The 12,500-nt window shown below is 35.2% G+C and overlaps 1 protein-coding gene across 4 annotated transcripts in view; it reads right to left on the minus strand.

The window, feature by feature from the left end:
• Positions 1-12,500, minus strand: part of LOC137645784 (innexin inx2-like) — a 272,165-nt gene that overhangs the window by 68,421 nt on the left and 191,244 nt on the right. Inside the window, exon 2 of one of the 4 annotated variants that reach the window (XM_068378706.1) lies at positions 11,772-12,153. The exons of the other annotated variants lie outside the window; for them this stretch is intronic. Within the exon in view, the coding sequence (XP_068234807.1) occupies positions 11,772-11,787 (16 nt within the window). The 5' untranslated portion in view covers positions 11,788-12,153. The remainder of the gene's footprint in view (positions 1-11,771; positions 12,154-12,500) is intronic. 4 annotated transcript variants of the gene reach the window in all.

The raw sequence follows: 12,500 nt of genomic DNA on the forward strand, positions 1-12,500 counted from the left end.
CAGTGTGAATAGAGGTGAAGACAGTGCTAGATTGAGATAATGATAAAACTTTTTTCAGTAGATATTATCAAGGCACATTGTTTGCAGAGGGAAGGATTTACGGCTGATGGCTGAAGAAGACTCAGTAGTGAAGTTACACGAGGGGTGACCTGAGGGAACAAGTTTTTCGAAAACCAAGAATGAAACGAGATGGCATTCCAGGAGCACTTACGAAACGCTGGAGGCTCCTGGTTCACTGGTCGATGAAAGCTCTTCGTAAGTAAGTAGGAAATAAGTAACTGGTGTGAAAAACCTCTTACACGCATTTTGTGTGTGTGTATATATATATATATATATATATATATATATATATATATATATATATATATATATATATATATATATATATGTGTGTGTTTGTGTATGCATTGATATGCATACATACGTATAGTTACATTACGCACAGACATACTATCACTCGAGCGTTATTGGGTCCTTTGACTAGCCAGACAGTACTACATTGGATCCGTCTCTGTGGTCATGGTGCATTTCATCTTTGCCGACACATACAAAGAATAGTCTGGCTTATTCTTTACACATTCTCCTATTGCCTCAAACACTTGATAACACTGAAATTACCAAATAATTCTTCTTCTCTCAGGGGGTTAACTACTGTACTGTAGTTGATCAGTGGCTACTTTCCTCTTGGTAAGGGTAGAAGAGACTCTTTACCTATGGTAAGCAGCTTTTCTAGAAGGGCACTCTAAAATCAAACCATTGTTCTCTGGTCTTGGGTAGCGCCATAGCCTCTGTACCATGGTCTTCCACTGTCTTGGGTTAGATATCTCTTGCTTGAGTGTACACTCGGGCACGGTATTCTATCTTATCTCTTTTCCTCCTGCTATTTCGGAGTTTTTATCTTCTTGTTATTTTGAAGTTTTTATAGTTCATATATGAAAGATTATTTTAAAGTTATTATTGTTATTAATCTTCTCTTATAGTTTATTTCCTCCCTTCAATGGGCTATTTTCTCTGTTGGAGGCCTTGGGCTTATAGCATCCTGCTTTTCCAACTAGGGTTGTAGCTTAGCAAGTAATATTAGACAGTTATATAACATAGTGACAAGAGTGTAGAAAGTCCAAAAATAGTTAAGAGACTATGATTAAGGAAATTGTCAATAATCTCCAAACCATACAAATTGGTTTAGATCGACGTAGTAGTCAGAGTGATTATTATCAGAAATGATAGCCTAATAAAAAAAGATGTGCTTAATTAAGGAAAAAGAAGTCGACATATCATAGTTACACCCATGACCCATACAGGGTATCCTAGTTACGCCAAAATGAAACCAACAGAATAACCAAACTATTAAATCTCGCAGAGAAGCGGGTAGCATTGGATTTTCAGACGCATTTAAATTTATGTACATACATTTTTTACATCTAATTAACAATCTTAATCACAAAGATAGCAAATTGTGGAATCTTAATTTTATAGTTTTTTGTATGACTGGTTTTATCGGAATTCTTTAATATGATTAGTCCTCAGAGGTTGGTTAGAATGAAGGACAGCAAGTTAAACTGAGCGTGTATGTGGGAGAGCACACCAGTTAAAACTCTGTCTTTATTAGTAATGCTGATATATATATATATATATATATATATATATATATATATATATATATATATATATATATATATATATAAATGTCCCTAGTAACAATCTTCTGTGGCATAAAACATCGTCGAAAACCATGTGGAGCTTGTTTTCGTCAAGAAGTCGACCAAAAGCAATTAAAAAAATTCTTATTCATATAAAACAACCTTGTAAATGGTTCTAATAAAAAAAAAAGCCATCTGTAATAATCATCTGGCTTAAAATTCAAACACATACAACAAAAAGCGCTAAAGCTCTAGCCAAACAAATACTCCTTCCGCATCACAACACTGAGGTAGAAAAAAGTACTCAACTGACTCGTATTGTACATATTTTTTTTGCATGAATATATTATTTCGTGACACACAAGAGTCATTATCACAGGGCAGTGTACTGTAGCATGGTCGGTTCACATGATAAACCCTCTAAGTCTCGAACAATAACAATTTGGAAATGTGGTTGGCAATAGAGGTCGACGGCAAGAGATACTCTACTTATATATTTTTGGAAAGATTAAGTTGACATTACGTTGCACGGAAAATACGAGAGAAAAGGAGCATTTCTATACAATTACAACTCGCCATTCTATAACAGGTTATTATTATTATTATTATTATTATTTATACCAGGTTATTATTATTATCAATATTATTATTATTATTTTTATTGTTATTATTAACATTATTATCAAAGATTTGACTAAAGTTACTGTCTTCAGCATCCCCTGATTTAATTTTTTTGATATTGAAAGTAATCTGTGTTGCTGGGTCATCTTAGATACCACATGCAGTTACCTTCGGCCAAGCATTGGGGTTGTGCCTTAACCTTTAGGGTTGTAGTGGCCGATGCGGTAATGTCCCCTGCTGGTGAACGCCAGACTGGGGTTCGAGTCCCGTTCAAACTCGTTATTTCCTTTGGTCGCTGCAACCTCACCATCCTTGTGAGCTAAGTATGTGGTTTTGGGGGAGCCTATAGGTCTATCTGCTGAGCCATCAGCAGCCATTGCCTGGACCTCCTTGGTCCCAGCATGGGTGGAGAGGGGGATTGGGCGCTGATCATATGCATATATGGTCAGTCTCGAGGGCATTGTCCTGCTTGACAGGGCAATGACACTGTCCCTTGCCGCTGCCATTCATGAGCGACATTTAAACCTTTAAACCATGATCTTGCTTAGTCTTGATTGCGCTATCCTTTATTTCAACTTTCTGTTTTCTTATGTAAAATATTTCGGAGAAGCCAGTTAGAAAACAAGAAAAGTCCCTCGTTCTGGCTTGATAGAATAATTGTTTCTCTGTTTTTATGTTTAGATTTCTTCATTATAGTGAAACATTAGTTTAATGTAGCTTACAAGGATGGCTTCTTTATCTGGCAAGATGAGCCATCGTCTCATCTCACTTCTGGTTTCTATTTTTATAATTTTATGATCATTGATAATATAATTTGCCTAGTTCTGTTGTTAATATACATAATCCTGTTAAACGTTATGTTCCTTTTATTTTGGATGATTCATTTCCTTAATTTGTGGTGTCCCATAGCTTTTATAGTTTCGGTTCTCTCTGGCAGCATCAAATTGTAAATATTACATGTTTAAAATTTTCCATTAAACGTTTAAAAGCATTGCAATTCAGATTGATCATAATTTTCTTAGTTTGAATGTGCATATGCATATAATATATGATTAACAAATTAGAGCAAGAATGAGAATATTGCTATTTCCAGAAGGACTGTAGTCTTTTTGTCCAAGTTGCTGGGAAGCAAACTGAGCGTATGTGGAGCTGGGAGTGATTAAAATCCCAATCTGATAAGAAAACTACAAGAAAAACTTGGCCCCACTTTAAATGGACCAAGTTTCAGTCCTTAATTTTAGAGCTGGCACTGTTTCTACCATTCTTTCTTAATTAACAAATGCCATATTTGATGTAATTCGCAGTTTTGATAAAACTTCTAATGTGCCCAGACACTGCTCATGGGAGTGCCCTGATGTACTGTATATTCATTATAGTCTATACTATTAACAAGGTTGTTGACCCCTAGCACAGTAGGATGATGCAATTCTTATTTCAGTTAATTACTCTACTAAAATGGAAATTGCTGTTATTTTCAACATTAATATGTACTCCACTTTCTTTTAACTATAAGGAATTGTGAATCTTAGTTAGTCTTAGTTGCAAGAATAATATGCTTTTTATAGTTCTGTTCTTGTAACTTGTGGCATCTGTTGGTATTCCACACTTCTTTTAAGAGCAATATCGCGAATGGCTACTTCAAGACGGAGGATAATTATGCTCTATACTCAAGAGACTTTTCCTTACGCTGCCTTAATGAAGTGACTCAGTAATATATGCCTCTGTTGGTGAGTAAACAATCTTTGAGTCTTTTAGTAACTTCATCTTTGAGTAGCTCAGATTATTTTCATAGTTTGTGATTGCATGAATCCCGAGTTTCTATTTCAGCGTTTAGTAAGTTTCTCATTAAAAGACTATAAAGCTTATTGTCTTCATAATATTTGGTAATACTAAATGTACAGTGTTTGTGCCCATATTCATACATATCTCAGCGTGTTTAATGTGCTGTTATACAAATCTGTATGCTAAGTTTGCCTGCATCGTTTTATGTGAGACTTGGTATATCTCTTGTCAACGATTGCTTTTCACTGCTATTCACTTTATGTGTATCATTGACATTCCTCACACTAAGATTTTTTTAATAACTATGCAGTACATTGATTCATCTTGATGATTGTAAGTAACCCTTTTGTTTATATGTATTTATTTCTCAGATTTATATGTAGCTTCCGTTTTGGCCGTATCCCCAACATTGTTATTGGCGTGTTGACTAAACTACTCTGTTTGTTTGACAATTGGGCTTTATATTTAAACTTTAAATGTTATTAGCTACATCCTCAATGTAATTTGAATGTTTAGTTCTCAATAGCCTTACCTAAAAGTAAGATGGGAAATATGTGTATTGAAAAAGTCGATACAGTTTCTCGAATAGCATTACCTGTAGATAGATAACAAATTCCGTTTTACAAATTCAATTCATATATTTTTCTTAAACTTATAACCCTTATGAGCATTTAAGCAATGCATAATTATATATTGTTTCGAGTGCAATATCACTTGCATACACATTTTGACTAAAAACGAGTTTACTAAAAAAGAAAAAAAAAAAAATGGTGAAAGACCTCTGCTACATTCGATCTGTTAGTCCTGCTTGCCAAGCTCCCATCGAGCGTTTTCTTGTCGCGTGAGACTACATCAAATACATATATTGTACTTATGTATTATATATATATATATATATATATATATATATATACATATATATATATATATATATATGTATATATAGACATATATATATGTATATATATATATGTATATATAGACATATATATATGTATATATATATATATATATATATATATATATATATATATATATATATATATATATATATATATATAGATGGAAAGACAGGGAGACTGGAGGAATAAAAAAAATATATGAGCACTACACAAGACTACACTCAAAAGAATAAACACACACACACATATATATATATGTGTGTATATATATATATATATATATATATATATATATATATATATATATATATATATATATATATATTGTGTGTGTGTTTGTGTGTATGCAGATTTATGCCAACATACGCAATACATACTTAAACACGCACATACTGTACATAAAACAAAGAGCCAAAGGCCAGTCACCCTCGTTCATGGTATTTTGCTTCGAAGTCTCCCCAGATAAATGGCACAGTGCACGTGCAGTGGACGCAGTGAACGAGTTCGTTGTAAATGGTTGCGCCAATAAGGATGTAAAATAATTGGTAACAGAACCCGCGTGGTAAATTCTAATGACATAATTATAGGTGCTCCCAGGTCTGATGAAACATGATAAAGTACGAAGAGAGAAATGGATAGGCAGACAGAGAGAAGAAGACGTAAATAGAGAGAAGGGTAGTTGTTGTATTATTGTTATTATTATTATTATTACTATTATTATTACTTGCTAAGCTACAGCCCTAGTGGGAAAAGCAGGATGTTATAAGCCCATGGGCTCCAACAGGGAAAATAGCCCAGTGAGGAAAGAAAACAAGGAAAAATAAAATATTTTAAGAACAATAAAAACATTAAATTAAATATTTCCTATATAAATCATAACAACTTTAACAAAACAAGAGGAAGAGAAATAAGATAGAATAGTGTGCCCAAGTGTACCCTCAAGCAAGAGAATTCTAACCTAAGACAGTGAAAGACCATCGTACAGAGGCTATGGCACTACCTAAGACTAGAAAACAATGGCTTGATGGTAATTGTTTACAACACCACGCTCTCAATTTACTCTAAAATAATGCAATCCTGCAGTTCTCATCTTCTTGCACAGTAATTAGGTGGTTATTTAAATTCTGGGAAAGCAATAATTATCAAGATATGTTGAGGAAGGGGGAAGGGGTTATAAAAAGAAAATAGCTCGGTTTCCTCATTAAACGACTTGGAAGCGACATGTCAACATCGTCAACCAAACAGAATTCCAGCGTACACAAACAGAAGTTCGTGATGGCAGCGTACATTTGATGTACTGTATATTCAAAATATACTTAACTGAAAATGGAATAATTACTCAAAAGTGTCTTTAAAATATGCAAGTTACACTGGCATCACGAATTTTGTTTGGTTGACTATGTTGACACGTCAGTTCTAAGTCGTTTAGTGAGGAAACCGAGCTATTTTCTTTTTATAAACCCTTCCCCTTCCCTCAACATATCTTGCTGATTATTGCTCTCCCAGAATTTAAAAAACCACCTAATTACTGTGCAAGAAGATGAGAACTGCAGGATTGCATTATTTTGGAGTAAATGGAGAGCGTGGTGTTGTAAATAATTACCGGCTTGATTTTGGAGTGTCTTTCTCCTAGAAGAGCTGCTTACCATAGCTAAAGAGTTTCTTCTACCCTTACCAAGAGGAAAGTAGCCACAGAACAGTTACAATGCAGTAGTTAACTCCTTGGGCGAAGAAGAATTGTTCCGTAATCTCAGTGTTGTCAGGTGTATGAGGACAGAGGAGTGAAATGATAAAAGCAAGGAAATGTACTCTGATGTAACTCACACAAACACACACCTTATTGCATTTGAGGGTGGGTGGCACCAGAAAAGTTCAGCATTCTGGTATATCAGAAAGTACTTAGCGGTGAGGCTGCTAGCCCCACGCACTTGTTCTAGACTACAGCAAATGCTAGTGGCCGTGTACAGCTGGGTGGACATGCGTGTGATATGTGGACTTGGACGCGGTCCCAGAGGCTTGTTGCTCGAGAACTGATCATATTGGCCATGCCACCAAATATCCCTCTCCGAACTCGTTCAGTCGATTCTTTCAAACCTGAACAGAAAACTAATTCTGGACTCCGCAAAATTGAAGTATCTAGATAAGCTATAATGACCTTTGCACTATATATATATATATATATATATATATATATATATATATATATATATATATATATATATATACAGTATATATATGAGTGTGTGTGTATTGGTCATTATCTTCTTTCCTTAGGAAGATATAGTGAAAATTTACCAGCATTACTCAAGAAACTGTCATAAACATACATGGCCGTGAAAATGCCAGTGAAGCTTTTGACCATCTATCAAATAAAAAAAAACGAATGCGAACTGAAGGATGTTGGCATGATAGAAGGCACAACAGAGAGCATAACGTTTAAAGAGATGGGAAAGTCTTCATTATCAAGAGGAAAGATGGAAAAGGGAAGAGACATAGGACCAACAAGCTGTTTGGTAAAAGCAGTTGGAGAGCCAATCAGAGATCTAATCTAACATGAAAATTTGAACCTGCTAAAAGATAAGAGCATGAAAATAGTTAATAATATACTATAATGTAGATACTATGGATAATATTAGAGATGCTGCTGGAGGAAAAGCTATGGGGAATTGTCAGAATCACTAATTGTCAGTTTAGCTTCAAGCCAGAGACATCAGTGACAGAAGCAGTCATTTTAGTGACACACCTAAAGAAAAATTGCAGTGAAATGGCGAAGAGATTTTAGCACATATTTATAGATCTTGAGTAAGCATTTTACAGATCACCAAGGTAACCATTTGGATATGAATTATGGAGGCAGAGAACACTAAATACCTAGATGTATTAGGGATATTCTTGCTGTGCCATAATAAAAGTGGCAGGCGTATAGGAAGACTGTGAGATATGTCTCAATTTCCAGCAATGATCAGCAATAACCCCTTTGTTGATTATCACGGCAATAGAATAACCTGCATAGGAGTTCAGATAAATGGATTTGGCTATATCGAGATGACCAAAAGCTGATGTCCGAATAATCAGAGGACAAACTTGAAGAAATGCTTGAAAGATGGAAGAGGCAAATGGCAAAAACATGAAATTAATAGAAACAAGATATTGCTTCTGATGACTGGAAAAGAAGTTAAGGAAAAGTTAGTGAGAATAGTGGCCATGGGGATGTTGTGAAAAAGGCGTGGGGATGAACTTAGTACTCCTTATTAAATGCAACAGTAGGTGTTACAGAATATGCTCAGGATTGTGAAGTATACATGTTATCAGAGATTTTCTATTCTCTGGACATATTAGTTAACCAAATGGGAAAGGGAAGGATGAGGATCACTATGTTGTGGTCTTTGAAGAGATAGAAAATCTTTTTTCCCAGGGACATACTTAGAAGCAAATATTGAAAGGCACTAAGACATTTGTTTAGAACAAGCCCGAATTAAGCGAGAATAGTTGCTAGGCTACTAGAAAATAAAATTTTTCATTAGGAAAATAAGCATAAAACTTTTTATATATGAGGCCTGTACTTATCTAAGATGGAGAGATAATAGCATTGACATAAGTGATTGGAGATTTTGGAAAGGTGTTACAATGGAATACTAAAATTTGCAGCCAAAGTGTTGTCGGAATATCATATTATGAATGGAGAAGTTGCAGAGAGATGTGACATTTAGCAGGTGGAAAATAATAATTTTAGACCGTCTGCTTTGCATGGAGTGTCAGCTCCACCACTTTTTAGTCTAATGTATGGATTACTCTTAACTCTTCCTCTAGATATATCCATGTTCATAGTGTTATTTGTATCGCCACTATTAAGTTTTTATGCATGATAAAAATGTTATCGACCAGTGTGCTAAAGAGAACGTCAGTGCAGTCTAAACAATAGAAACATCCTCTAACTGCATGATAATTTTAGAGACATTGCTGTTGCATCCAGAAGGTATGGTATTGAAACCTATATCTATGATTTCTGGAAAGCTACACTCGGAGCTGTTCATTCCTGGCTTCAAGAAACCAATACTTCTTAACTATGATGTCATTCCTAATGAATGGCAGCTTATAACAGGTCTGAGTACCCTGCTTCTTTTAAGTCCTGATATGAATGTTGGTGTCATAAAATTCAAATCACAAAGGATTGTGGCCCGAATCAAAACTTTTACTTGTTCCATCTGACATAATACACACTCAGATTATACTCATTTTTACTGTATTTTTACCATCATGGTTAAGATACAAGATGTTTGAAATCCTCTTTCTTTTATTTGCTGGTGGTTTCAGTTTGAATTATGTTTCTCCTCCTGAAACTGAGAGCTGTTCACATTGCTTCTGAATGAAGCTCTGGCCAAATCGTAAATGTGGCTACTCACAAGTATGGTAATTTCTTTGACCTAGTATTTGCTTACTCTCCCAGTGTTATAACAAGCAAGAAAGATTATTACCCTAATTAGAATCTCTGGTCCTGTTCTAGTTGTGGTGGTAATAAAAACTGAGTAGTCTATCCCCAAGACATAATCTAGTAAGTTTTATAAAAAATCTCAAGCCGATTGGAATTGTTTCTAAAGTTTTCCATACAGGATACACAAGTAGCAGATATTTCAGTGGATTACCATCCAATCACAAAGGTTATTCTTTGCGACTGATTTCTTAGCAGTTTCCTTACTGCATTGCCTAACTAGCACTGTACATTAATACATTGAACAATTTTCATACATGGTTTTTAATAACATATCTAAAGCCATACATTCTTTTGAACCAGATCAGCATGAAAATTTGATTAAAGAATTTACTTAATAGGTCATTTTTGTTATGAGACTATTTCAAAATGTATATATTGCTGTTAGATATGATATGAGAATTAGAAAATGTTATGGGAATTTCATAAAAATGTCAATTTTCATTATTGTTAATTTTAGGCACCCAGGCAAATGGGAGTTCCAAATAAGCCAAAGAGGCATAATTATAATCCTCATTTCATGGTGATTCCAATATATCTATTTTAGGGTTTCGAACTTAAACTACAGGAGGAGTTTTACGAATATACAGACAAAAATATACGATCTTTATATAAAATATATAGATACAGATGAAGATTAAGTCGATTGTAGTTCTCCCATTTTTTTTTATGAAACTTAATTGTTATCACAGCCTTTTTGGAAGTAAATAGGAGCATTTTATAAGTATTTGCATATCGTATAATAGTATACCAGTAGTACTATCCTTTCTGTTGGTAAGCATATTAAAAATAGGGATAGTTAAACCAAGTCGAAATGAAATACCAATAAGAGCCAATTGAATTATGTATGTATAACATAAAAACGAAGGATAAAAGGGAAAAACATAATTTACGATTTCCTACATCGGCAAATTATCATATAAAAACTTCTGTTTAATTGTTAAGGATATTATAAAAACTAATTATTCAAATGTCAATTTAATTTTATTGTGCGGCTACCCTGTTAGAAAACTGAAATTATGAGATGATAATGTAAAGCTCTGTAAAATTTTTACAAACTGAAATAAGAGAAAAAAAAATTTATTAGGTCATCCTCTGAAAGCACACTCCCAAAAGGTTAAATTAATTGATTGATTGATCTAAAGTTTTCTGGCATCCTAACATCTGGGGTCATTGACACCGACCAAAAGGTTAAAACTAATATCATTTGATGCTTAGAGACAATTGTTTTAGTTTCTATAAACTTCATATTACAACGTTTCCCTTATTTGTCAATGTAAGAATAGTCCCCGCATACATGTTGTAGATTGCCATGACCTTGTGGCCAGAAACGGGCTTTTGGAATGTTGCAGCCCGTAAAACTGTATATATACACTTTTGAATTCATTGGGAACAGGCTGAAAATCACCAATCTTCAGGTGATAAAACAAAGAATAACATATAACCAGAAAGCAGACGAGTAAACAAAAACTTGAGAGATTTGAATATTACTTGGGATATAAGCCATAACATTTGTTGCCCGACATCAGAATCATGCACTGCCTAATAAAGAACTCACTTCCGCACGCACCTTGCCTCCACTCATTCATAAAATCAGCGTTCACTACCACGGACAGACCGTTTTTGGTTCATCACACGCACTAAATGTTGTTTATGGAGTTGCTGCCTGACCCTGCTGTCTGCATTTCACCCTTGGCAGTCATTCCCCTGCCAGGTGCTGTGCTTCCTCACCCATATCCTATCATGTGCAGCTTTCCCATGCAGCTTCCTCTACGCAGATCTACGCGATTCTGTCGCCGTCCTTTCATAGAGGAGGAACTAACGTTTTCTTTATCAATTTCTATTGCCGATCGTGCAGTTTTAGAAATTTTGGGATACAAAGATCACTAACTTAGGGCATCGAAATTCCCCGAGAAACAAACTGTGTAAAATGCACATAGAGATGTTTTGTGTTTTAAGTGACTACAAGATACTTTCTAATATTAATTTGACTAAATATCAAATATGTTCACTCGGAACAACGATGGGGATCAGTATTCCATTTATGTAGGTGTTGTTGCGGGTAGGGGATATGTATATGAATACATAACAATAGAGGTTACGAATTTACGGTTTCTCTCTTACAACACATCCGTCCAATGTGGCCCGGACGTCGGCAGCCCTTTGCTCTTGATCCTCCCACTCAGATAAGAAGGAAGACTTCTATCGTTTCTTGCAAATATAGAATAAAAAAAAGAAAAGAAAAAAAAACTACTTTCTGTTACAAAGAATTTTGTCAGGCACTAATTTGAAGAGAATTGTACATCAGATTTGCATGCTTTAAATCACAGGTCTCACCTGAACTACGAAACATTGTGAAGCAAGAGCAGCGTGTTTGGATGGGGCTCTCCTGGGCTTCTACATGGACACCACCACAGCGCTGCTACTGGCTATCGTCCCCTACTGATGGGCGGCTGCGATGTTGTAGCAGCAACAGAAGCAGCAGTTGCAAAGGGTCGTCGGCGATATTTCGAAAGGGTCTCGTTTTTTTCTCGCTCTTTTCTTTAGTGCTGGGGAAGGGACTCACTTGAAAGACTATATGTGCTATTTATCAAATGTTTATGTGTTTCTTAGGGTTTTCCTTTAGTTTCAAGGGCAACTATAGTCTTTTGTGAACGACCATAAAACGTTCCAAGCACTTTCATGTGATGTCCCAATAGATGAAAGGAACTTCACCAAACTATGAAAAATGTGTATTGCAAAGGTAAAATTTTCTTAAAATAATATTGTTATTGTTCATCCCAATCTTTGTAAAAGACAGAAAAAGAAAGATGATAAGGGGAACTGATAAATAAAGAAGAAGAAGATGGCGATGGTGATGGTGCGATGGGCGGTGTCTAAGTGAGGCCAGTTAGGATGAGGCGTAAGGCTTGTGAAAGAGAGAGAGAGAGAGAGTGTGTGTGTGTGTGTGTGTGTTTGTGTGTGTGTTTGTATATGTTCCTCACTTTTTTCTCTCCCCAGCTCTTTCTCTCTGTCTCTATCATTCGCTCTCTCTACAGTTAGAGAACTGTTGCTAGTGAGGATGAG

Source organism: Palaemon carinicauda, chromosome 8 (genome assembly GCF_036898095.1).
Source record: "Palaemon carinicauda isolate YSFRI2023 chromosome 8, ASM3689809v2, whole genome shotgun sequence".
Classification (NCBI taxonomy): domain Eukaryota; kingdom Metazoa; phylum Arthropoda; class Malacostraca; order Decapoda; family Palaemonidae; genus Palaemon; species Palaemon carinicauda.